This window comes from Panthera pardus, unplaced genomic scaffold (genome assembly GCF_024362965.1).
Source record: "Panthera pardus isolate Hobbes unplaced genomic scaffold, ASM2436296v1 HiC_scaffold_10, whole genome shotgun sequence".
Classification (NCBI taxonomy): Eukaryota; Metazoa; Chordata; class Mammalia; order Carnivora; family Felidae; genus Panthera; species Panthera pardus.
The window spans coordinates 69,773,953-69,799,659 of record NW_026526655.1 but is presented as its reverse complement, the minus strand read 5'-3'; the positions used below and the strand labels follow the sequence as shown (position 1 = coordinate 69,799,659).

Genomic DNA, 25,707 nt, shown 5'->3' with positions numbered 1-25,707 from the left:
ATAATACGTTTTGCACATGATACCAATTGTCTGCAGTAAGTGCTCAATAAATGTTATCTATTACTATGCATTACTATTTTGGAATTAGCTCCTCTTTAGCTTATTTTAGTGAAAGGATTAGAAAAAGAGCTTTTCTTATATTTAAATTTTCAAAATTATGTTTGTAAGTGCCTGACTAGTCTCGAGAATTTTCAAGGAAGGAGGGAACCACATTTACCCAAAGATACCAAAGAACATTTGGAGTGGGGCAAATGAAGGCGCAACCCCGAGTTACAAAATGTCCCTCCATCTGAGAGGACACCTACCCGATTTCTGTCTTCGTTTGTCAACAGTTTCTCCTCCACACACTTATCCAAGACATCTTTAACCAGAATTCTGTCCACCAGGGAGGGCTGAAGGAGGTTCAGCAGCTGGAGACACTCATCATGAGCGTTCTCAGAGGATGGAGAGGGCAAGTCGGTGAGCTCTGGGTTCAGGTAGCGGGCGGCTAAAACGCTGCCTGCTCTCTGAAGGGCCACCACAAATTGTCTAGCCCAGCCCGGGGGCCAGACTCCCTTCTCCAAGGTGCTCAGAAGCAGTTCCGCTGCGTGTATGTTCCCAGCGGTGACGGCCATCCTCTGAATCTGCTCCTTCAAGTCTGCAGGGAGAAAGGTCAGGTAGTCCAGTACGGGCTCCACCTGGATGTACGTTTTCACTCTGGTCCTGAAACACGAGAGAAGGTAGCAGAAACTCCTGTCTGCGCAATATCCATTCGACATCTTTCGTTCGTGCTCAGAAAAGGGAGGGGGTTCTCCCAAGTAGACCGACGGTTGCTGTTCTCTGCTCAACAGGTGAGAGGTGCGCGCCGCGGTCCGCTGCCTTGGCAGCCACAGGGGTTCACAGCCAGGTGCCAGACGGCCGGGGTGCGCGCAGGGCCCGCTGGCCCGGGCGCGAGGGCGCGGTCGGTCGCACCCGCGGAGGGGGCGGGTGGGCAGGTGGCCGGGCGCGCTGGCCTAGGGACGCGGCGGCGAGATGCTGCGGACGGTCAGGCGCGCTACTTCCGACTCTCTGCAGTGCTCGCCAGAGACCCGCCAGAGACCGGCCGCTGCAAACTCGAGAGGGAGCTTTGAGCCCCGCTTTCCACCGGGCAGTTCTTGTAGTTTACCGAACTTCAGTTTCTGTTTCGATTCTCTTCCCCGCCCCCGCGTCAGGGCTTTCCCGACGTAATCCGCCAGGCGGGGAGTGTCGGTTTCCTTGGGGAGGAGACGCCCTTTGGTTGGTCCTGGCGAGGACCGGTCGCAGGCATTGTAGGAAACGGAAACAGAAAGCGAATTCGAATAAGACAGCCCCGGTGGAGCCATGCTTCTTATGCAGGTGTTTTCCCTTCTTTGCAGGGTTCTGCCTCAAAAATCAGATGTCTTTCCCACCGCCGTCTAGCATACCCCTTGTCAGTTAAAACGTGCAGGGCTTGAAAGCGCGTTATGGGGGACTTCCCAGTGCAGAAACGAAGAGAAGATGCCTGTAACACTGATGCCAACAGAAGGAGACACCCTTGGTTGGTGCGTACAGGTAGGTTCTGCCCTGACCCCCTGCCCGGTGGTAAGATGCTAAGACTGCAGAGTATGGGGTGAAGAGGTAAAGCTAAGAAAGCTAAGAAGACATCTTTCCAGAGATGTGTAGACCCAGAACGCCAGGATGAAGTGACCCCTGCACCCTTTCTAGAATAAACCTGACTTCCTGTGGGTCCCCCGAAACGACCTCTTTGCTTTTACAGTCTGTGGGGAAAGAGTGAATAATGATAAACACCTTATTTTCTTGCCTCATGTAGTATTTATTTGGCTTTGACCAGGGCCCAGTGACAGACGAAGAGGGACTTTAACCACCAACTCAGCTTAGGAGGAAGCCAAGAATGAAGGTTTTCTATCTCTCAGCCTGTAAGTTCCCCATATTCTTTAATATACAACTTTCCTTTAATAAAACAAAACAAAATCCCCAACAACTTATTTTTGATATAGCTGCCATTCTTTTCTTGGATTCAATACAGAAAGTTTTGGCTGAAGCAGCTAGGAACTTAATTAGCAACTAATGTACCAACTTGTAGTAAACATCAACATTTGTCTATGTCATGAGGGAAAAAAAGACACCCACACTGAAAAATGGCAGCTTCGGTTCAGTACAGAAGCCACATGAAAGTGAGTTCTTCAGGTTGCTACTCATATTCTGCCTCCCTGGGTGGCTGTGGGTAGTAGTGTATATGCTTCATGATGAGAACCTCATGGTCTAGAGTTATGTGGAGGAAGGAGGGGGTCACTTAAGCCTTTAAAAAGATACATTTAGGAAAAGTAATCTGTTAGCAAAGCACATTCAGTGAAGTTTGGATAGGACAGGGAGGCCTGGTGGTGCTTTGGACTAGGTAAGAGAAATACTTGTTTTCGTCAGAGGCATACAAAATATTCAATTGAGCTCTTCATTTTATTTTATCTTATTTTATGTTCTAATGATATTATGTAGCTAAGCTTTTTCTTCCTATGTGGATTGTAAGCTGCTTGAAGAGAGGACATATTTACACAGTAACCAGTACAATGCAAGCAGTAGGTCCTACCAGTAGGTCCTTGCTGATTATCCCCAATGAGAATTTTATTTGCCTTGACCTTAGCAGCTGGTCCAATGTCAGACACATAGTGAGAGTTGTTGAAGCGAAATGCAACTTTGGCCTTGCAGATGAACCTGCTTTATATTATTCTTTAACGTTTCTTCATAAAACACTACTATGTATTTACTTATTTTGGGGAGTTGACCCCTTAAATAAAAGATATCAAATTAGATGCCTCTACAAAAGTATTCAAATGATCAATTTTAGTTATTGGGTGTATGAAGATATCTTTTAGGACTATTCCAAGAAATTCCTTCCATGCCTGCTCTTCAGGTGCTGGCCGGTTTCACTCAGTATGTTAAGACAAAAACCAACCAACCAACCAAAAATCGTTCTGTCCCCTAATACTCATCCCTCTGTCCTTGGGTTTCAAACACTGGAGGATACAAAGGTTTTGATGGTCAAATATGGGGAGATAATGTCATCTTCTTAACACCATGGAACTGCTGTTGGGGTGACAGAAGGTCAAAAGTAGAAGCTTTGATATTTAGTGTTCAGCGTACCTCATTTGTTCATACAATAATTTGAAAATATTTATTAAGTACCTGCAATATGAGCAGTGCTGCTCTTGTGTAGTTAATAAAACTGAACAAAGTTCCTTTTTTTATGGAGCTCACATTCTAATAGGAGTGGAGGACAAATACCAAATAATAGAGAACAAATGCTATGAGGACTATGGTAAGATCCATTCCTGTTTCTGATACTATCATAAATGAGATCATTTTCTTTATTTCTCTTTCAGATAATTCATTTTTAGTGTATACAAATGCTACTGATTTTTGTATATTGATTTCATATCCTACAGCTTTGCTGAATGAATTAGGTGATGAGATCTAATTAGGTTTTGGTGGAGTCTTTAAATTTTTCTCTGTATAGAATCATGTCACCTGCAAATAGATACAACTTTACTTCTTTTTGTCCAATTCAGATGCCTTTCCTTTCTTTTTTCTTGCCTGATTGCTCTGTTCAGGACTTCTAGTACTATGTTGAATATGAGTGGGGACAGTGGGTACCCTTGTCTTGTTCCTGATCTTGGTAAGACCTAGATAATAATGCACATTATAGTTTCACCGGTTGATTTTCCATATAGACAGCCTCCTTTAAATCACACCATTACCATTCCATAATATCCATCAACAACAATTCATATTTATTCTCAAGTAAGATTCACTTTGCTGGATGAGGATTGAATGATGAGGACTGAGAATGGGTGGGGAAGCCTGAAGGAAAATAGAAAGGAACATCTTTTTTAGGAATCTTCCATCATCTTGATAGGACCCCTTCTGGAAGAAGGAGATTGGGGTGGGGGGGGAATCCGAGCCAGTCTCTCAAAACATGTCTTTTTTCTTTATCCACAAGTTTGCAGCATGATTTAGTTTATTTTCTGCTTTTTGTTTGGGCATTTTCCTCTGTCAATTTTCCTGATAAGTTTCATTTTCATTCTCCTCCTTGTTGTCTAAATATCAGTTTCTGTTTCCTCTTTCCTTTGGGATAGAAAATCTGTTGAATTTTATCTGTTTCCTTTTTTCTAGACCTGCCTTTTCTTTTTAAACCCAAAAGAAACATTTTAGGCCCCATCACCTCATCAATTTTAAAAGTCACTTGTTAGCATTTTGTTCTCAGAAACAGTAATTCAGAAAGATACAAGATAACTGACTCCTGCCATTATCCAACTTTTCATCTGAGTTTTGTACAATTGAGAAGTAATTGTACTTTTTTTTTCTTTTTGGCAAACTGGAAGTATAATTTCACAGCTGCATGTGGTTTTAAACTTAATCTAGCAGTATACTGTTCTGATTAAGCATCATGACCCTGAGCCAGGACATCAGAACTCACATCTCAGCCCTGCCTCTATTTTTTTTTAAGTTCAGGTATTTATTTTGAGAGAGACAGAGACAGCACAAGCAGGGGAGGGGCAGAGAGAAGAAGAAGAAGGAGAGAGAGAGAGAGAGAGAGAGAGAGAGAGAGAGAGAGAATCCCAAGCAGGCTCCACACTGTCAGCACAGAGCCCGATGTGAGGCTCAAACTCCTGAACCGTTAGATCATGACCTGAGCGGAAACCAAGAGTCAGTGCTTAACCAACTGAGCCACCCAGGTAACCCTCAGCACTGCCTCTTAATTGCTGTGTGGTCTTAGGAAAAACCACCTAAAATTTTGCACTTGTGAAACAAGAACACCAGTACCATATCATAAGGTTGTTCAAAGGTTAGACCGTAAAGCACTTAGCACCAGTCCAAGAAGCGACTGCCAGCATTCTTATATAAGCAATGAGTAAGAGATGTTGCTACCTCTCAGAGAATGCACAATTTATAGTGGAAATAAATTAGTGACGTATATATAAACCTATATAATAACTAGCCATGTAATTGAGTTTTTAGACAGTATCACTTTTTTCAAGAAACAGAAGCTGATAGACTGATTTAGCAGAGACGGTTATTGAAAGTGTACTGTCACAGCTTTGTATTTCAAAACAGGAGTTCCAAAACAGAAAGCTAAAACTTTTAGCTAAGTTTATTAGATCCTCATACTCAGTTCTTAATTATTTTTACCAATTCAGTTATAAAGGTCTGGTTGTAAGCATGCACATGTAAACGTCTTTTTACATAACAAACACTGTTAGAAAAAAAAATCAGGTATCAGTGAACATTTTTCCAAACATCTGTTTTTCCAAATGCTTCCTCCATAGCTTAAGTCTTTTCAAAAACAGTCACTTGGACATGTTTTTGTTAAAACAACACCTTTACCTCAAAGGCAGAAATTGGCCATGCTTCTTTTACTTGATTTTAAAACCAATGGTTGAGAGCAAGCTTCAATCAGAGGGATTAGAGCGTCATTGTGTTTTTCCTTGAAATGACGGTTGACATTTAGCTGGTAAACACTTGGGGTTAGATGTCTCATCCTGTGTTCATTTTGATTAAAGCATTGCTGCTCTAATTACTTAATATCCACCCCCATACAATTAGTTAAATATTTTTATTTCACCTGTTCATATTATAACTGACAAAGTTTTGAAGTAGGTGTGCTATAGAACGAGTTATTGAAATCAAATATTAACATAAATTGAATCAATCTATATGAATTGCTAAATCACAAAGGGTTAAACTAAGATTTTTTTAAATAAAAAAGCATTGTCAATTACAAAATACCTTTTATTGTTAACCCACTGGATTACATCAATGACATTGAACAATGTCATTTCATCTTCATCTGATGCCTTACTATTTAATTTGTTTGTATTTTATGATAAATTATTATAGTTGTATACGTAAAGATTTTTCTAAGTGAGTACATACAAAAGTTTATTATGGTCCACGGTCAACTACTTTTGTAATAAGGAATCAAAAACAAACTCCTTGGAGACCTCAGCTCTAGAGAGCCCAAGCACTAGAGGCTGTGATGAATTTGAAGAGCAGAATTAATATGAGTAGAAGAGGAAGATGTGTAGGTGAAAGGAGAGTGAACGTCGGAAAAAGAAGGGCAATTCAGCATTTAGATCTTGGAAGAACATTTCCAATTTCTAGTATTGCTTTGTGACAAATGTCAGTATACTAAGTTAACACATGCAAACTGAATATATTTCATATCATTGCCAGGCATGCAATAGGATATGAAATGTATTCGGGAATTGAATATTTTAATAAAATTAATGTTTCACTTAAGAAACAGTTTATGTTCACTGTAGAAATTTTGGAAGGAAATAACACAATACTGAAGATGATTGTATTAATTACTTGTCCTCCCATCACCCAGGGATAAGCATTATTAATATTTTAAGTGTATTTCCTACCTATATCTTATTATGTAAATACAGGTGTATATGCCTGTGTGCATATACACATCTCTTCAACAGGGAGTGATCTGAGATGAGGAAGAGGTCTCCAAGGAAGAGATCTTCATAGGGAGACCATGTTGACATGCCAAGGGGAGAAAGAGTCTGCGGGAGATTCCCAGTAGCAGGGATGGCTGGGATATTTGGGCAGCAATGCCTATTATTGAATAACAAGCACATTCTTATGTTGCACTTGCTGTACTGACCCTTCTTGGTCCCAGATCTTTCATAAAAGTCTGCCACAAAGAACAGCTTTGTGTTGTGGTGCTTTGGTGAATAAAGGGAGTTGGTGACCCCATGTGGTACAGCAGAGCTGCATAGGAAGAAAATGTATCTGCTGAAATTGTGACAGGGAACGTGGATTGAGAATTCCATCCAAGGGTGACAATGAGAGCATAAGCCCCCGAGGAATCTTCAGACATCTTAGGGATAGTGCCAGACTTACAATGCTCTGCAGAATGGAAAGGGCCATCTCTGTAGGCATGCTTTCAGCTACAAGATGAAAAATGCTAAGTAAATGTGGTGCAGCCAGAAGGATTGGTTTTTCTCACATAACAAGAGGAGTCAGTGCATTCATTGATGTCAGAACCCTAGGATGCGTCTCATGGTTGCAAAATGGCTACAGTAGCTACAAACATTATTTCTTCTCACAGCTTCAGTTAAAAGCTTGTTGTAGAGGGTTGGAGCATCAAGTTTCTCCCATTTGCTTCCTCCCAACAGTGAAGGGAAAAAAAAAAATGTCCTAGGAGCCCCCCCCCTCGCCCCCGCAGCAGAATTTCTTGTATATTTCATTGGCTGGAACTGGGTTGTATCCTTCCCTAACATAAAGTGGTATCTGCTCATAAATTAAACAATTCTGATATTTAATAGTAAGGCACTGTTTATCCTAGGCGCTCAAACCATTTTATTTAAATTTTAAAATACACAGATGACCCAAGGAAAGCTAGAAAATTTTGTTTTCCAGCTGATTTCCCTACTGGAGCACACATATTGCCCTTGGAGAGCACCCCCAATGGGAGGTAGTGCCAAAGCAGCCGTTCAATTCTTGTTGTGGCCACAGAGTGAGTTAGGAAGTTGTTCTCAAGCCCGGTGAGCTGCATATTAGACTCACATGGAAAGATGTATACAATTATCCACTGCATCCAAATCTCCACTGTTGGAACTTTCGTGTCAGTTATTTTCCCTTTCAATTCCACTTGTGATTCTGCTCTCCAGCCAGAGGTGAGGACGAGGTGTTAGGGCCTCTGCTAGCCTAGTGCTGGCTGAGTCCAGCAGAGTCTCATTATTCATGATAGTTTTGTACTATAAAGTTGTACTGAATCACTGAATACAGAACCACTGCTCTTGGGGATATGCAGAATGAGGTCACACTCTGCTCACAACATTTTAAAAACGAATCAATATATAACCTTGATTTGTGTGTGTTGCTGTTTAAAGACACCTTATGTAATATGTACTGTTGATTCGTTAACATTGAACTCACGCTGAACAGCACTATAACTCATACCTGAGGGAAGCTTATCCAATGCACATTTTCTCTGTGAGATGCATCACAGTTTTCCTGTGCTTGGAAACACCAGATAACACTTCAGGACTCTGCTTGGAGTCATTTTAAACAGTGAAATCACCAACAAAAAGCACAAAAATGCAAAAAATCGGCACTAAATATACCATGAAAAGGACACTTGTTCATAGTATGAGAGCTGAAACAAGAAGGGAAAACTTCGCCTTGTTCAGCCTCGGCTGGGAACATCCGCATCAGGTTATTCAAATTTTTCGCTACTCTGCACAGATCCACCAATGATTCCTCAAAAGTAATGATTTGGGGGTTACAGATAAATTTTAGTGAGTAGGTAAGTAGTTTCCTAGGCTACCCAGGTGAATATGAAAAACTCAGCTGTGCTTTGTGTACTTCCTGGGTCATTCCCATTCAGTTTAGCTAAAGCCAAGATATAAATGAACATATATTTTCAGCACTTTGTTCTGAGAAATGTAGTTTGCAACATTCGTCTACCAAATCCATTGACCTGGACACTGTCAGATATTTGCCTAGAACAAATGAAATGTATTCTACATCACAGAAAATACATACCTTCATGGCAGTAGCACTGTGAACACTTCAGAATGTAAATCTCCAGCAGATATTTGAAAAAAAATGGATCATATATAAATTCAACTAAAAAGGTCATCTAATGTGTGTGAACTGGAAAGTAACAAACAAGGGCAGAAAATCTGAACCTGAGTGACGTTAGAGGAATTTTAGCTTATCTTACACCTAACTGTTACCTAGGCTCTGGGTAGTCCCCAACCCATTGGTTCAGCAAAGAGAATCAGCGACCCCTCTGGTTCAAAACAACTGTCTTCCTTATGTTAAGCAACTGGAATTTCTTATACTTCTTCTACCATTAAGAGGGAAATTAGGAAGACTATCAGGAAATCCAAGTTTCACACCCAATAAAGCTCCATTGTGTAGCCACTGTTATTCCAAGTCTGTCATACCCTTGGTGACTAATATTCAAACTGTACTTTGAGGAAACTTAATATGACATAGTGATACCTTAGAGGGGTATGGAGAGAGGCTCAGTGCGCAAGGCTCTGGGCCCCACTCCTACTCCAAAGACAGCAGATCATCTTTTATACACTTTATACTTTGGGACTAAGACTAGAGGTACATTTGGAGTAGAAAAGCACACTGGTGGTGTCAGAGAATCTGGTGGTCATGCTAAACAGTCCACGAATATCTATTTGTACAATCAACTACAGTAAGGACTTTCCTCTGGTCCAAGGAATCAAGTTTTAAATAGGCCTCACCTCAAGTCTTTCTGGCATCCCTGACACAATTTCTTCTGAGGAAGACAAGGGACATTAACTTTTGCCTGATAAAAGGCATGATTTTGAATATGACAGTGGCTAATCCCTGATGACCTCAAGGCCATGACTAGGTCAAGAGACTCCTTTAAAAAAAAAAAATTGTTGTGAGAAAAAAATTCCACAAAGACCAGAACATGACGTATAAAGAATTCTTTAAAGAAATAGAAATATTGTACCAGAGACTTCTTTTTTTCATTTTATAGAGAGAAGAAGAGAGAGCTCAAGAGGGGAGGGGACAGAGAGAGAGGGAGAGAATCCCAAGCAGCCTTCATGACCAGTGTGGAGCTCTACACGGGAGTCAATCCCACAACCTGAGCCAAAATCAAGAGTCCAGTGTTCAACCGACTGAGCCACTCAGGTGCCCCAAGTAGTACAGCCTTCTTGAACTGTCTCCCAACAAGTCAAAACTCTGAGTTTAGGCTGGGCAGCTGCCTTTGCCCCAGCCATTTTTTCACAGAACCACATATGAGAAAATTTGGGCAAGTTCTGAAACAATATATCATATTGTTGAGGGAGGGAAAGGGACTTTGTTGAGGGACGGAAAGGGACTTCTACGCTTGTTATAAGTGAAAGAAGGCATGAGTAGAATCAGTCAGTGACTCAAAGAATGACACACCAATTCACTTAGGCTGCAAATGATACCACATTTTATAAAGCAAATGATCCTAAAATGTGTAATGATTTCATATTTGTACAACTTATGATTTACTTTTTTAAATATTTTAAAATATCTTAAAAATACTTTTGTAAAATATTTCCTGATTCCTGCTAAAATGATTTAATCTTTCTCCTTTAAATTCCTAATTAGGACATGTGTTTGTGCATTGCATTTGCTTGTTTCTAATGCATATTTGTGTTGAAGGTGTATAGACTTAGGGGAGTTTGCATAGTCCTTCCCAACCTTTAGAACTGGTGCAAAAATTTTGGAACTTAGTTAGCACAGATGGTGTTAATTCATTGATTCTTTCTCCTCCAATGCAGTAAAAGATTCAAGAGAGACATATTGTGCTATGTGGGAATTTGTTTTTAGTTACAGAGCGGTCCAAATTATTTTATTACTACAAGTGATGCACTTAAAAATATTTCAAGATGAAGGATTTATGATTTTAATAGATGGATAAATGTAAATAAGGCTGCAAGCATTGATTGCGAGTGGTGTTTGATTTAATACATTTTATAAATATTTTCTTTTTCAGGAACAGACTAGTTATGTGCACATAAATGTGCTGTATGTCATTGATTAGGAATTAAGAATAATATTTGGGGCGCCTGGGTGGCTCAGTTGGTTAAGCGGCCAACTCTTGGTTTTGGCTTAGGTCATGATCTCATTCGTGAGTTCGAACCCCACATCAGGCTCTGTGCTGACAGTATGGAGCCTGCTTGGGACTCTGTCTCTCTCCCCTCTCTCTCTGCCCCTCCTGCACTCTCTCTCAAAATAAATAAATAAACTTTAAAAAAAGGAATTAAGAATAATATTAACATTTAATATTTGTGGAATGCCACAATGAATTGTAGAGAAAACTTGAGCTTCTTCACAAAATGAATTCCAAAAGCTGACCCAGGTTCTCAGGTGGGCCCAAGAACTGCCTGTGGCTCATGAAGTGCCTGGAACTTTGATGACAAGTGACTCTCTGAGGAGGTGGCAGACTCAAAGCAGCCCAGGCCAAGTGGTTGACATTCGGCTGTATCTCCCCATTCTCAGAAAGGTATTCAGAAAGGGGAAGCCAGACCTTGCTTCCCTCCTCAGGCTCTTGTATACAACCTGCTTATAATTGTGTTTCCTCTGCCGCCACCTTGTGGGGTTTTTACTGTCAATATTAACTGTGTCAGAACCGATTTGGCTGGTATCAATTAAGTAAAATCGCAACTATGAACGATATATAGAATTTTTAACAGATAAAAGAAAAGGTAGGTAATCTATATTTCCCAATGGGAAGATAAAGATAAAGATAATTTGGTATAGACTTATTTTATAAAAGCAGAGAACAACATAAAGGGGACTAATGGATCTTCTAGAAGGGAATATCCCCATTTTCCAGAGGAGGAACCAAGATTCATAAAAGTTTTATTACATTGCCCAATGTCACAGAGCCAGAAGATGAACTTGGAGTCAATTATAAAGCTCTAAACTATTTATTGCCCAGTTCTTTTAGGCGTTAGCATAAACAATAATGACTAGTACCAACTGTTTTAACATGTAAATTTTCTTATTTTTCCAGTATGGTAAAGCCAACAGATCAGAGGTGACTGCCATTGGAAAAACAGTTTGTTATAATTTCCAAGAAGAGGGGCACATCACCCATGGAGGACCACATAGAGAAATGACAGGGTCAGTCAAGAGGCAGAGGGAACAAGGGAAGCATGGGCAGAAACCTTGATTGTGGTTTCTATGGGAAAGGCAATGCGAGGTAAGGTAGGTAGGGTTAGAATTGACGAGTTTGAATAATTTTAGAGGGCTCTGGGCAGGGAGGTTATCTCTAGCTGCCTGTTGTCCAGCCCCGGGGAGATTAATGCAGAGAAGTACTGTCCTTTGGGGTGAAAGAGCCCAGAAAGGAGGTAGTTTAGGGCAGGGACTGTGGATTGCCTAGTTTACGTATGACAGTTGAGTCATTTGCTATCTCTAAGAATTGCCTGTCTCTAAGAGGGCCAGTCTCTCGCGAGGCGGAGAGGCCCCAGATGCCTGAGAGTCAGGAATACAGAAAATAAGAAAATATAGTACATACACCAATTAACGTATTCCCTTGAACTCGCAATGTGTGTGTAAATAAATGAAATCAGTAGTGATAAAGAGAAATTATCCTAACTCTGACATTGGTATTAATTTATGACATTGGTAATTAATTTATTGGTATTAACCACATGATGTGGTTAGCTGATAGTTTTATACATAAATATTACCAAATATCAATCAGGAGGAAATACCAAAATTGATCTAAGTATCGGCTGTTTTTTTCATTATTGAAAAACTATGATAGGGTCACAAACTTAAAGATAAATGTTTTCCTGCAAGGTTGAGATTATACTTACTTTTTTTCAAATTTAGACTGAAAAAGATCTATTTTAGGCACATGCTTTTCCAGCAAAAATTAGTTTTGTTTCCTTCTAAACAGTTTTCACTTTATGTGAATATTTATTTAAAATAATGTGTAGAAAGGTTTTACATCAGAATTTGAATATTAAGAACCACGTGATCTTTCTTTCAATTTTTTTTAATGTTTATTTATGAGACAGAGAGAGACAGAGCATGAGTGGGGGAGGGGCAGAGACAGAGGGAGACACAGAATCCAAAGCAGGCTCCAGGCTCTGGGCTGTCAGCACAGAGCCGGACACGGGGCTCAAACTCACAAACCGTGAAATCACGACCTGATCCAAAGTCGGTCGCTCAACCGACTGAGCCACCCAGGCACCCCACAAACCACTTGATCTTTCTTACCCATCTACTTAGATATTAGTTCTCTCTGTCCCCAGTCAGCGTTTTGGTAACTTCTCTTTATTTAATTATGCATTCTGATATCACTACCATTTTCAACAATTTATGAGCAAACCGTTTTGTAAAGCTTCTGTTGCTAGGTTACATTCTCCTTTACTAGAATCATGGTGGCTGAATAAAAACTTACGTTCATGTTCGCTCTCTCTCTCTCTTTCTATCTTTTCTATCTCTGTCTCTTCCTCTATCTCCCTCCTTCTCCCCACCTTCTATATAGCCTATTTGTTTAATCATCCCTTTGGATTTAATTCACCATTCAATATAATTATTCTATAAATATTTGTTGTATGCAGTTTGCCTGGATTTTTGCCTTACCTTACAGAAAAATTAAATGGGTTGAGTTTCTCATTGAAAAGTTGTCAAATTCTGTCAGGATTGTAAGTGTAAGTTGTGGAATTTCTTTTTCTTCAACATGCATGATATTTTCCACTTGTTCCTGAAGACCCATGCTCTACCCTCTATTTTGCACTGTGCCCTGGGATGCTGACCTTTATGGACTGCATCCATGAACTCTCTTTCCCTCTGGCTTCTGATTGAGATCAGCCAGTGGAAGCACTGACAGGTGATCAGAGACAGGGAAAAGAGTGAGGTTGTAGTATTTGTTCCCTCAGCTCCCTTCTGTGTAGTTCATCATGTATCCCTCTACTAAAGGTCATGTGTCAGATGGCTGTCTCTGTATAGCTACTCTCTTTAGGTTTCAACACTGCTTCTTTGCCCTGCCCTCTCATCCTAAGGGCAGTAATGGATTCTCATCGTAGCTTGCTCTGAGATGCCCCATCATCCCTTTTTGGGGAATCTTAACTGTATTAACACCTTTGTAAATGGTGACTTTATTGCAGTTTCTCAATTACTATGCTTGAGTGTGCCATCTGCTGTTTTCTGATGGATATGGCAGCGACTGAGTTTTTTGGCTAAAGGCAGGAGAGCAAAACAAATGTCCGAGGTAGGTGAAATGAAGCAAATCTTGGATGGGGCATTAGCTGGGCTTGTTACACCTACCCAGGTTGCTCCTGACACCATTTGTGATCATGAGTCCTCATCAATGTTAGTATATATCATAATCCCAACCTCAGGGACTATATACACAGAGAGCACCAATTTTTTTTTTCTTTTTATTTAGTTCAGTTTTTAATTTAGGATAACTCAAGCAATAAAGTTCTACCCAGTTTAATTCTTTTTTTTTTAATTGTTTTTTAACGTTTTTATTTATTTTTGGGACAGAGAGAGACAGAGCATGAACGGGGGAGGGGCAGAGAGAGAGGAAAACACAGAACCGGAAGCAGGCTCCAGGCTCTGAGCCATCAGCCCAGAGCCTGATGCGGGGCTGGAACTCACGGACCGCGAGATTGTGACCTGAGCTGAAGTCGGACGCTTAACTGACTGAGCCACCCAGGCGCCCCTACCCAGTTTAATTCTTAGTTTAAGCAACATAAAAAGCTCTAAGCATGGGACTTCATTCATATATTCATTCATTCATTCATTCAAAACTATAGGAGCACTGTAGGTTGTCATTTTCCAAACATGAATAAATCAGGTCATGTTTTGTTTTAAAAATATTTTGCAACTCTTTCGATCTGTGTCTCCCTCCATAATTCAACTTATTACTATCTTAGTTTCCTCTTAAAATATAATTGGTGCTACTAATTTCACAAGATTTGGAGGAAACTCAAATATGATAATGTCCAAAATAGCTATGAAAAGCGTCATGTGCTATATAAATAAATAGGTTGTAGTTGTTAAAATTTCTATTACTGGGTCTTATTCTTACCAATAGTTTCACATTGATGAGAGAGAGGGGCAATCTTATCTTCACACATATGCAAAACAACTAAGCATTAGTGTAGAAATGGAATGATCTCAGCTTTTAGTCTGTAATGTGTTTAAGCACTTTTATGTTTTTGATCAAAATATTTTTGTTTTTTTGTAACAGGACTACTCTAACTTAATTTCCATTGTATGTGAGCAAGTTACTAACCAAGGATAAGCACCAGCTAAAATAAGTATTCAGTCAACATTAGTTTTTTCTATATTTCTATAATTTTGAAAGTATATGATCCCATGTTATTAATATGGAGTCTAATTGATATTCACAAGCATGAAACCTGGATTTAACATGTAAGGTGGGTATTTTTCCAACATTTCCTGAGTAACAGATTATTTTATCAAGGTTATTAATCAGTATTGCAGCTTGCTCTTTTACTTTCTTTCTTTTTTAAGTAGGCTCCACGCCAAGTGTGGAGTCCAATGTGGGGCTTGAACTCACGACCCTGAGATCAAGACCTGAGCTGAGATCAAGAGTTGGATGTTCACTTGACTGAGCCACCTAGGCGCGTAAGTATTGCAGCTGTTTTTGAGGATTTTTTTGTGGACACATTTTGTGGTCAACATTTTAGATACAGTTTTAGAATTTCTCAAGAAGTTTGCATTGAATCTAGATTGCTTAATAGTGCCTGATGATCCAAGTGAGGAAGTATGTATTACGAAACTACCATTCTTCACCTCTCTGAAGAGCCCTGTTGACACTTTTCATATATGCATTACTCTTTTTTAAATTGCTTTTGAGTTTGTGCTTCTGCCAAAAGAGTACTTAATGTTACGGAAATTAGAAACAGAAAAACTGTTGTTGAAAGCTTAGCTGAATAAGGGCAGTTTGTCAAGTGGCTGGTCTCAGTAATAAAAGACAAATAATATTTAGTTCTGTCTTATTTGTGAAGCTTATTTTTCTCTGTCCTCACTAGTGGGCATTAACCCTTAGGCACTTGCAATAGTTTTATAATAAAATTGTTACTGGATAGTTTCATTTTATACTGTCACATTTTTATGCCTTGTACAAATAATACACAGAGCCTTCATTATTCCATACAATATGTTATTCCATAAAAACAATAAATAGTTTCCTCAAAAAGTATGACAATTATTGCATGTATATCAATTAAAACCATGGCATGAAATCTGTATGAATACATTTTAGCATAAAATAGATAAACAAATACTAGGGCAGATCTAAGGTGATGACACAACAGTGGACGTTATGACTAACGTATGGACATATTTCCTCTTCCTCACCTTCCAGATTTGGTGTGCTATATAGATGGAACTGTGCCCCCCTAAAATTCATTTGTTGAAGCCCTAAGCCCCAGTGTAATGATATTGGGAATCATTGGATGGTAATTAGGTTTAGATGAGATGAGGAAGGTATAACTCTCACGATGGGAGTAATGCCCTTATAAGAAGAGACAACAGAGAACTTACTTCCTCTGTCTCTCTCCACCCACATAGTCAGAGGACAGAGCAAGAATGAGGAAGAACCATGTGTGGATACAGCAAGAAGGCGGCCATCTGCAACCCAAGGAGAGAGTTCTGACCAGACACTGCCCCTGCCGGCACCTTGATCTTGGACCTTCAGTTTCCAGAATTGTGAGAAATAAACTCCTCCTGTTCTTTAGGCCAGCCAGTCTATGGTGTTTTGTTATGGCAGCATGAGCTGAGACATTGTGTGTGTGTGTAGTTTCTCAAACTACATGGACTTAAAATTTGCCAGAATCATTTTGCATATGTAATAAGCTATACCTTTTATCTACTAGGTCATAAATCTATTTCTGTTATTAATTTCTAGGAAAATGATGTAAGGGGTATTCATTTCTTGGGCTCCTCTTATTTCATCGCCAGCATTAGCAATTAATTTTCACTTTAAGACCACTTTGGAGGAATACCTTCCACGTCCCACCAAGTTCTTCCCTACCTCCCAACAGTTGCTGCATATGTAACAAGTGGAGAATAGCAAGGTTCATTAAGATACAGATGCTGGGTGGTTGGTACGAACCATCACTAGCTAAGCTGTTCACTCCATCCAGCCTCTTAGATCAACAACCTACCTCACACTATCACCTAGTTTCACAGACATCCCAAGTCTCACATGTACCATATTGCGTTTTGATTTGGCCACCCCAAACAACTCTTCCTTGGTCTTTACCATTGGCAAAGATAAACAAAGCAAGACTAGTTAAAGTGCTAAGGATGATTTTAATCCATAATATACTATTTATACTAAATAATAGGGAAATATTTACAATAACAATAATGGGGAAAAATGTCCAGAGTGGATGGAATTCAACTTTGATTTGTACAGAAGTGACAGGGTATTTAAAAGGGAGAGTGAGAGAATAGGAAAGGAGTAAGTGGGGGCTTTATAGTGTCAGGAAAAAGAAAAATTACAAAAAGCAGTAAGAGGGGTTTAGTCGATGTGAAACACATCTGGGTTTGTCTGCTGGCGTTTCTCCAAGTTAGGCTCCTACCCTCTCACAGAGACTAGGAGAGTAGGCCCGATCTTCAGATGTTGGCTGGAACAAACAGTAAATTCTTTTGGCAGGCTTGAGTTCTCTCAGATAAGTACCTTAAAGGGAGCTACAGTCATCCTAGGGATGCAGCCTGGAGCTGTCAAACTATGTTAGTGTTTGTTCAATTCTTTATAGGTCAGGATTAAGGCTTAGTCAAGAAGAGAGCTCAGAAGAACCCGGCTAGAGTTTGGTCAAGGAGAGAGTTATTTATCACCATGTCATTAAAGGGCAAATCTAGGGGCACCTGGGTGGCTCAGTCGGTTAAGCGTCTGATTTCAGCACAGGTCACGATCTCACTGTGGGTTCGAGCCCTGTGTCGGGCTCTGTGCTGACAGCTCAGAGCCTAGAGCCTGGAGCCTGCTTCAGATTCTGTGTCTCCCTCTCTCTCTGCCCCTCCCCAGCTTGCACTCTGTCTGTCTCACTCTCAAAAATAAATAAACATTAACAAAAAAAATAAATAAATAAAGGGCAAATCGAAAACATCAGTACCTTACCTTAAAAATAAAAAATAATTTCACCACATCTCCCATCTCAGCTGCTAACCCTGGTAAACACCACCATCTCTAAATTACCAACAGATTGCTATCAGATCTCCTTGCTTTTTTTTTTTTTTTAATTTTTTTAATGTTTATCCATTTTGACAGAGAGAGAGAGAGAGACAGAGCATGAGCGGGGGAGGGGTAGAGAGAGAGGGAGACACAGAATCCGAAGCAGGCTCCAGGCTCCAAGCTGTCAGCACAGAGCCTGACACAGGGCTCGAACCCACAGACCTCGAGATCATGACCTGAGCTGAAGTCGGACGCTCAACTGACTGAGCCACCCAGGAGCCCCTGGATCTCCTTGCTTCTATGCTAACCCCCTTCAGTCTATTGTCAACACAGCTGGAAGAGTGATCTTTTACAAATTAAATCATATTATATTCTGCTAAGGCCCCAAACCCTCAGTGGGTTCTTAATCTCACCCAGAGTATAAAGTCTTTACAATGCCTAATAAAGGCCCAGGGTGACCTGCCCCATTCCCCCTCCTCTGTAACCATTATTAGACTTTCCCTCTGGCTCCATCCACACCAGACTCACTGGCCTCCTTGCTGTTCTCTGACAGGTCAGAAGGCTTCTGCCTTAGAACTGTAGCTCTAGTTCTGCTGGAACATTCTTCCTGCAGGTTACTACATGTCTAACTTACTCAGGTCAAGTCTTTGCTCAAACTTCACCTTCTCAATGAGGTTACCTTGAGCAACCTGCTCTGTCACCTTACTCCCCCAACCCAGCTTTTGTTTTCCTTTTGTTCCACAGCACTTATCCTCTCCTAACATACCACAGACTTGATTTATTGTCTTCACTTTTTGTTTGTTCTCTCTGCCAGAATGTAACGTCCAGAAGTACAAAACTTCCTCCAACCCTGGTGTATTTTTTTTCTTATTTAAACCATTGCCACATTATAGATGTTCAATAATTTTTTGAATAAATGAATCAGTCTAAGTGAAATTTCTTAATGATATAAAATAAGCTCCTGTAATGTTGTTTTTCATTAGTCGGTATGTCTTGTTATAGTATTTAGCATATATAAATAAATTCTGTGAGAGAGGTAGCCTTTGGCTGTGCAACTGAAGTTTTCCGAGGAGCATTAAAATTTTACACTTGGCGCTTATGTCCCTGTCTCTCCTATCCCTACTCCCTACTCCCCCACCCCCCTGTATAGAGGGAAAGAAAAATGAGGTAGCAACAGATAGGAAAGGAAAACATTATTAATTCAGTGTTTGTATTTTACTGGTTAGTTTAATATCTAAATTTATGGTAAGACCAAAGTTCAAGAAGATTAGGAAGAAATACCATAAGTAGACATAATCATGAAAGCTCAATGCTCACCAGAAAACTTGTATCTTGTGTAAGAGAAGTAATTTGATTGGCTCATCTTAGTCAAAACAATGAATTTTCTTGTCTACTTGTCTAGTTATTGGTGTGCTGTTTTTCTACTCCTTAAACCATTTTCTCCTATAGTGTAAATCATTTTTACTGTATTTTAAAATGATACGGTAGGGAGTGGGCAGGGAAGGGAAAATGCATTGTTAGAGATTACATTCTGCAGCCAAGGTGGCCTGAGTTCTAATCTCAGCTTTGCTACCAACTATGCAACTCTGGGCAAGTGATACACAGTTTTCCACCATACTTTTCACATTTGTGAAATGGAGATAATAATAGTATATACCTGATGGAGCTGTTTTGAGCAACAGCTCATCACAGCACACAGTGCCTGTTACACAGTATTCACTCTGTAAGCAGCTATTTTTATAGATTAATGGAGTGTTTTCAGAAAAGAAAATGTATAATTTAAAATTGGAAGTTTTTTTTTTTACATTTTAGAAATGTAATGTTCTACATTTTTTTTTTTTTTTTACAAAACATTGTGTTTTTACATTTTCATAAAACGACATTGGTCATACAATACTAACTGAATCATGGAGGTAAATTTTCATTACTATATACTTAAAAAAAACCTCTTTATGGGCTCATTTGAATTTTTAAATTCCTATACTAGAAAACTTATAATTTGAAGTACTAGGTTTAGAGAGATGCTGCAGACAGTGGTGTTCTGTACAAGAGGTAAAGTAATTCTCCTTTTACCTTTCTGAGTTCTTGGCTGACACCCCTGTAATAAAAAACAGATTACCAACAGAATAAACCCAGATGTTTAATAACATGTATCTTCACGTATACATGGGAGATACCCAGGGAAAAATTAATAACTTTCAGAGGTGATTCAAGCTTAGATACCATTTTCAGCTAAAGAGAAAAGGAAGAAAGGTGAGGGGGAGACTAGTTGTGGGGAGGTTACCTGGAAAAGCAGTGTAATCAAGTGTAAGATTTGTTATGCAGATTTATGTCTGCATCTTCTCCATTGATAAGGGTCTAAGTTGTCGCAGGAATCATCTTTGTCCTTCCTGGTAGAGAGGGAGGAAGGACACTTTTGTAAATTTATGGCATGATTTTAGGCAAATGCAGGGAGGGCAGGAGCTTTTCTTGTATCTGCTTCTTCTCAGTTGCTTTCAATTCAAAATAATCCTTACGCCAAAGTGGCATATTTTGGAACGGCATCTTCTGCTACCCTTTAGTAGGAACTTCCCTAGGTAGCTCTGTAGCTCCACTGCCAAGAACTGTGAAGGATTTGACATTTTATCTCACTTGTAAGCCAACAAGTAGCCTGTCACAGTTTCATAGAAGTTGCAGATGCATGAGATTCCTCTGTCAGAGACAAAGGATTTTATTGTTCATAGCACAACAGGCAGTGTGAGCTTCAGGCTCCCATAGATTCCTCATGCTCCCAAATCCCTCCAGCGTGACCTGCTAGGCAAGTGCTGTGCAAGCAGTTAGTTTGTATCAGAATGGAGGAACTGCAAGTTTTGGAATTTCTTGCTAGCAAACCTACCCAAACTTTGCCCTGGAAGGAGAGAGTATCTTTGTTAGCTTGCAACAAATTTCTCTGCCCTTGAGGGAAATACTATCCCTATCTTTGAAAGTAGATTTGTAGCAATGCAAGAGAGCTAAGGAGACTTGATCCCTGATATACACAAATGCAATACAAACGCAGTCTATTATGATGAAAAAAAAAATGCACAAAAATTCTGACCAGAGATTTAGACTAACACTGTAGATGTAAAACACTCAATCCTTTCTGAGCATTTGAGTATGTAGTTAATCATTTAGAATCAGACCTTGCTATGATTTGTTTTGCTTTGTAATGCATTATCACTTGATGCTTTAACAGTCATATGTTTTTCCTTTTGTCAAGTAGGTTTTATCATCTATTTATTTATGCCACTAATTTAACTTTATTGCCTAAAGTATTTCTTATTGTGTTAGAGGAACTAAACACACACTTTCTCAAGAGTCTCCTGTACATTAGCAATCTTCCTTTCTCTCTGCCTCTTCCTGATAAAATTTCAGAAGGTATGTTTCTTCTTTGTTGTGTAGCTGGGCAATTGTTACTCAGCTTTGCAAGGTTGTTTTCCTCTGCTAATATATGTCTAAATCTCATCCCCCATCCTTAAAATGTTAAGATACATTTTATTGGTTGTCATATTCTTCAGATCTAATATCATCCTCTTTTTTTTTTTTTTTTTTCCATTTTTGAGCTAAAGCTACAGCTATCCTGTTCTCTCATGTGTGTATGTGCATACGGTCTTTTTAAAGCCAGAGCTACAAAATTCATTTGAGTTCCAGAGAATAGCAGAACTATCAAATACTGTTACTTAATACATTAAAATAACTTTTTTCACCATGTGATATAAACAAAGTTGTTGGCTAGGTGCATATAATTGAGGGGCATATCCGAAGAGTTTGCCTAAAGGTTGAGTCATTGGTAGAGTTCCCAGAAAATATACAGGCCATCCTGTGTACTAACGTATAAACAGCGAATGTTTCAGTATAAGTGTATATCTCGTGTGATATTTGGGACCTGCATACATTAAAAAAAAAAATCATTGTTTATTTGAAAATGAAATTTAACTGAACATTCTGTGTTTTTATGTGCCAAATCTGGCAACTCTATTCGCCATTTCTCTATCAAACTACAAATAACCTGGTAAAATTTCGCATGAAGTGGGTTTTAGCTCAGAAGCACTCCCCTTGGGGCAGAGATGATGAAGGTTTCAAAGTTTGATGATGTGACGTCAACATTACGCAAAAATAAATGTGAGTAACTGAAAGTTTTGAAATTCACAAATGTATATTTGGAAGCACAGCTCAAAAGAGTGGAAGAGTAGGCTAAAAGAAACCATGGACTGGCGGGTTTAGGGGTTCTCAGGAAAAGGAAACTTCAACCTGGAGACCCTTGCCAAAAAGAGAGTAAGTAAGTTACCGGAGCAAAGCCTTCTCTGCAGTTTGGTGAGGAGAGAGCGCGAGACCTGAGCGAGCCAATAGGAACTGAGCAAGAGGGGGGCTGGGTGCGTGAAGCCAATCAGAGATGAGGTGGGTGGGATTAGATTCCTTGAAGGCTCGAGTTTCGGTAGCTTGGGCTACCGAGGGACGGGACTCAGCCAATCGGAGCCGAGCAAGGCGGGGTTCGACTCCGGGAAGGGGCGGTCGCAGGGAAGTAAACCCCGCGGCTAGCGCATCTTTCTGCCTCACTTGCTTCTGCATCTGCCTTGTATCTGCATCGGTTCCTCCTCCTTTCTTCCAGTTGGGCGGACGCTGACTCAAAGGGTGACGAGGGACGCTTATTCAGCTCGTCATGGCCTACCCGGGATACGGAGGAGGGGTGAGTCGCTTCTCCGCAGCCTCCGCCCCTGCAAGGTGGAGCGTCCCTGCGGGCGGTGCCAGCCTGAGGGGTCCGCCTTCTGTCTCTGCTTCGCGTGGCTAGTCTCCCGTACTCAGCGGGGCTGAGACTGCACTGTGCTGGAAGCTGGGGTCAAGGGGAGCGGGGAGCCACAGGTTTTCTGGTCCCTGAGGGGCACCTTAGGTGCTCCTTGTGGAGCCAGGGATGTGTTGTGCTTTTAGAAATTGCCTTCTTGGTTTAGAGGAACCAAAGCACCCTTTTCCTGTTCAGTGATGTTTTGTGGTGGACCCACACCTTCCTCAGTTTTGCTACACGTCCTCTTTCCGATTTTTTGACCACTTCTTGTTTTCTTCCCTTTAAGTTGCTTATGAATAAATAAGGTATGCTAAAAGTCTCCTAATTTTTGCTATTCTACCAAGGGCAATCTGTTCTAGATTTTTAGGGGGAAGTGGTCAGGGTTAGGTTACTTTTTCTTACATAACTGTTTATCCTAAATCACCTTTGAGAGTTGGAAGTTGTAATTGTGGTTATATACTCTTTTTAATTCCTAAATTTGGCCTTTTATTGGTCTCTTCTCTTCAAAGAAGTAACTTAAAAAACAAAACAAACAAAAAAACCTCCATGTATTTTTGTTTGTTTTTTATCCATTATATCCTTTTAACATTTACCATTTACTTTCTTAATTGCTTCATGATCTAGTCATGCATTTCCTGGAGTTTGAAGTGCATTTCCTGAGTTCCAGTGCTTCCTCCATACCTTTGCCCTGTACACATCTAGTGATGCAGTTCTTCAAACTGTTGGTAGTATCCTACCTTTTTCACTCTCCTCCTCCCCCCAATTTAGAATTCTTTTTTTCTTTTCATTCTGGCAGTCTCTACTCATCCTTCAAGGATCAGGTCAAGATTTTTGTTCAAAATGGAATAATGAACAATCTCGATACTTCTTTCTCCTCCAGACTCATAAAAATGCTCAATAAAATGCCTCTCTGAGGTTTTAAAAATGTATACCAAGTTGCAAAGTGAAAAAAGTAGAGAGAAACCATACCGTAGCAGGAAACAAACATCAGACTATCTACATTTTAACCATGGTCTTACTTCTTACTAGTTTAGGAAACCTTTTAAGTTTTAGGTCCTCAACTGCAGAACGTACATAGTATTTTCATACTTCATAAAGTTGTTGGAAAATCAAATCACATAACGGAAAGTATTTAGTACCTGGCCTATAAAAAGCTTTCAGTAAATATTAGCTGTACATTATTATTGTCGGTATTCGTATTGCTATTCTTACTAGTTTTGAAGACTGTGGTTGGAATTATCACTTTATCTGTTTATTGATGTCTTAAAAAAATTTTTTTTAAGTTTATTTATGAGAGATAGAGACAGCACGAGTGGGGGAGGGGCAGAGAGAGAGGGAGACACAGAATCCAAAGGAGGCTCCAGGCTCTGAGCTGTCAGCACAGAGCCTGGCTCACAACTGGAACTCACAAACCATGAGATCATGACCTGAGCCAAAGTCGGAGGCCAAAGTCGGACAGAGTCACCCTGGTTCTCCTATTGGTGTCTTTTTAAAAGGATATTTTCTGGGGGAGAGGATGTTTGCACCTTATGCAGTTGCCCATGACTAGTTCACAATTTCGTTGTATTTACCATGTATTCTTCTGTGTCCGAGGTATACTACTTCTTAGTTTGACTGTAGGTGAAATTGCTTTTTGTTTATTTCAGTGATGTTGATGGTAAACACTTAAAAATTGTGTGTCATGTTCATCTGCTAAGTTCCTAAAGGTTAGAGAGTACTTTCTTCTGTTACATTTCTTTGATGCCGGATAACATATTAGTGAACTGAATTATGTCGTAATGCCAGATATCTAGGATTTTTTAGCAAACAGCTTTTGTGACAGTGAATTTGGTTGCTTTTTAGGAACTCTTTCTATCCTTGCTTTTCAGTAGACAACTCATAAATATTACTTTAGTGGATAACAAATAATGTTTGCATTTATAATCTTAACCTTTTTCACTCTTATAGTTTGGAAACTTTAGCGGTCAGATGCCAGGAATGCAGCTGCAGATAGGACAACCAATGCCAGGAACAGGGCCAGACCTGCTCCCCGGTGGATACCCAGCGTATTCTGACAGTTATTCCTCAGCAGGAGACCCCATGTGGACATACTTCACTGCTGTTGCTGGACAGGTGAGATGCTAAATATATTGCACAGATATCAGGGTTTTTGTTTTTGCTTTTGTTTTTAAAATTTTTTTTAATGTTTGTTTATCTTTGAGGGAGAAGGACAGAGACAAAGAACAGGGGAGGGGCAAAGAGAGAGGGAGACACAGAATCCAAGGCAGGCTCTAGGCCCTGAGCTGTCAGCATAGAGCCCGACGCAGCGCTCGAACCCATGAATGGTGAGATCATGACCTGAGCTGAAATCCGATGCTTAACTGACTGAGCCTCCCACGTGCCCCACAGATATCAGTTTTAAGAAGTGATTGCTTTTTAAAAGAAATGTCAACTCTGTTACTTAGTGTGTCATTTTAAATGTATATGAAATTTGTATTTAAACTTATCTAGACTGATTTTTCTCTTGAGATCAGAGATGAGGGTAGTCATAATTACTTCATTTTTTTAAAACTCTGTTAGTATGATACCTGACCCATTGTTCATTTCACTGAAAGAGGAAACAGTGTGGTATGCTGCATGGTGACTGAGCCAAAGAGGATTGGGGGAAAGAGGTCTACGTGTAAATCTCCTTGAGGAAGCTGGGGCAGAGCGTCAAAAGGAGACTTTTCAATTGTGAATAGTTTGGGAGAGACTTGAAGGTAAAGCAAATTGGGAAAGGGTAAAGAAAACAGGGCAGAAAGGAGGTTCAGCTACCAGACAAATGAGAAGAGACAGGTTCACACTGAGTCTTAGTCACAGTCCGTATCTCTTCGTTTATACTTACCGATGAAAACTTTTTGAGTAGTTAGAACTTCACAGAACTTTGATAACACTTTTCATTCGGTATTCTTTCGCTTGAGTGTTCACCAGGTCCCATATACCTGGCTGGAAATAGAGGATACACACAGAATTATTATATGTGGCAGACACTTTGTTTTCGTGACCCCAATTCGATTCACAACCTCTTTTTCCCTTGTGTAGTGGTAGTTGGAAAAGCCCCAGTGTCATCCCGGACACCTTTGTGATTAGTAAAGGTAGCCACGTGCCATAGGACTGACCCTTGAGATGTAGGTGCCGTTTCTTTAAGACACTTTACGTTTCTAAGGGAGAAAATCCTTCCTGGGAA

The 25,707-nt window shown here is 40.0% G+C and overlaps 2 protein-coding genes across 16 annotated transcripts in view; one reads left to right on the top strand and one right to left on the bottom strand.

Moving 5' to 3' along the window:
- Positions 1 to 758, bottom strand: part of IFIH1 (interferon induced with helicase C domain 1) — a 56,035-nt gene extending 55,277 nt beyond the window's left edge. For all 3 annotated transcript variants that reach the window (XM_019457769.2, XM_019457786.2, XM_019457779.2), the window contains exon 1: positions 306 to 758. In XM_019457769.2, the coding sequence (XP_019313314.2) occupies positions 306 to 758 (453 nt within the window). The remainder of the gene's footprint in view (positions 1 to 305) is intronic.
- Positions 759 to 1,270: 512 nt separating this feature from the next.
- Positions 1,271 to 25,707, top strand: part of GCA (grancalcin) — a 49,498-nt gene continuing 25,061 nt past the window's right edge. The window contains exons 1-8 of one of the 13 annotated variants that reach the window (XM_053908199.1): positions 1,271 to 1,548; positions 1,829 to 1,913; positions 11,552 to 11,740; positions 13,659 to 13,762; positions 14,750 to 14,934; positions 15,040 to 15,150; positions 16,099 to 16,236; positions 24,450 to 24,614. In XM_053908199.1, coding sequence (XP_053764174.1) covers positions 16,117 to 16,236; positions 24,450 to 24,614 — 285 coding nt within the window. In that variant the 5' untranslated portion in view covers positions 1,271 to 1,548; positions 1,829 to 1,913; positions 11,552 to 11,740; ... (2 more) ...; positions 15,040 to 15,150; positions 16,099 to 16,116. Of the gene's footprint in view, positions 1,549 to 1,828; positions 1,914 to 11,551; positions 11,741 to 13,658; positions 13,763 to 14,749; positions 14,935 to 15,036; positions 15,151 to 16,098; positions 16,237 to 21,269; positions 22,410 to 24,449; positions 24,615 to 25,707 lie in introns of those variants that run through there. The other 12 variants (XM_053908200.1, XM_053908202.1, XM_053908213.1 and 9 more) reach the window with 12 other exon arrangements.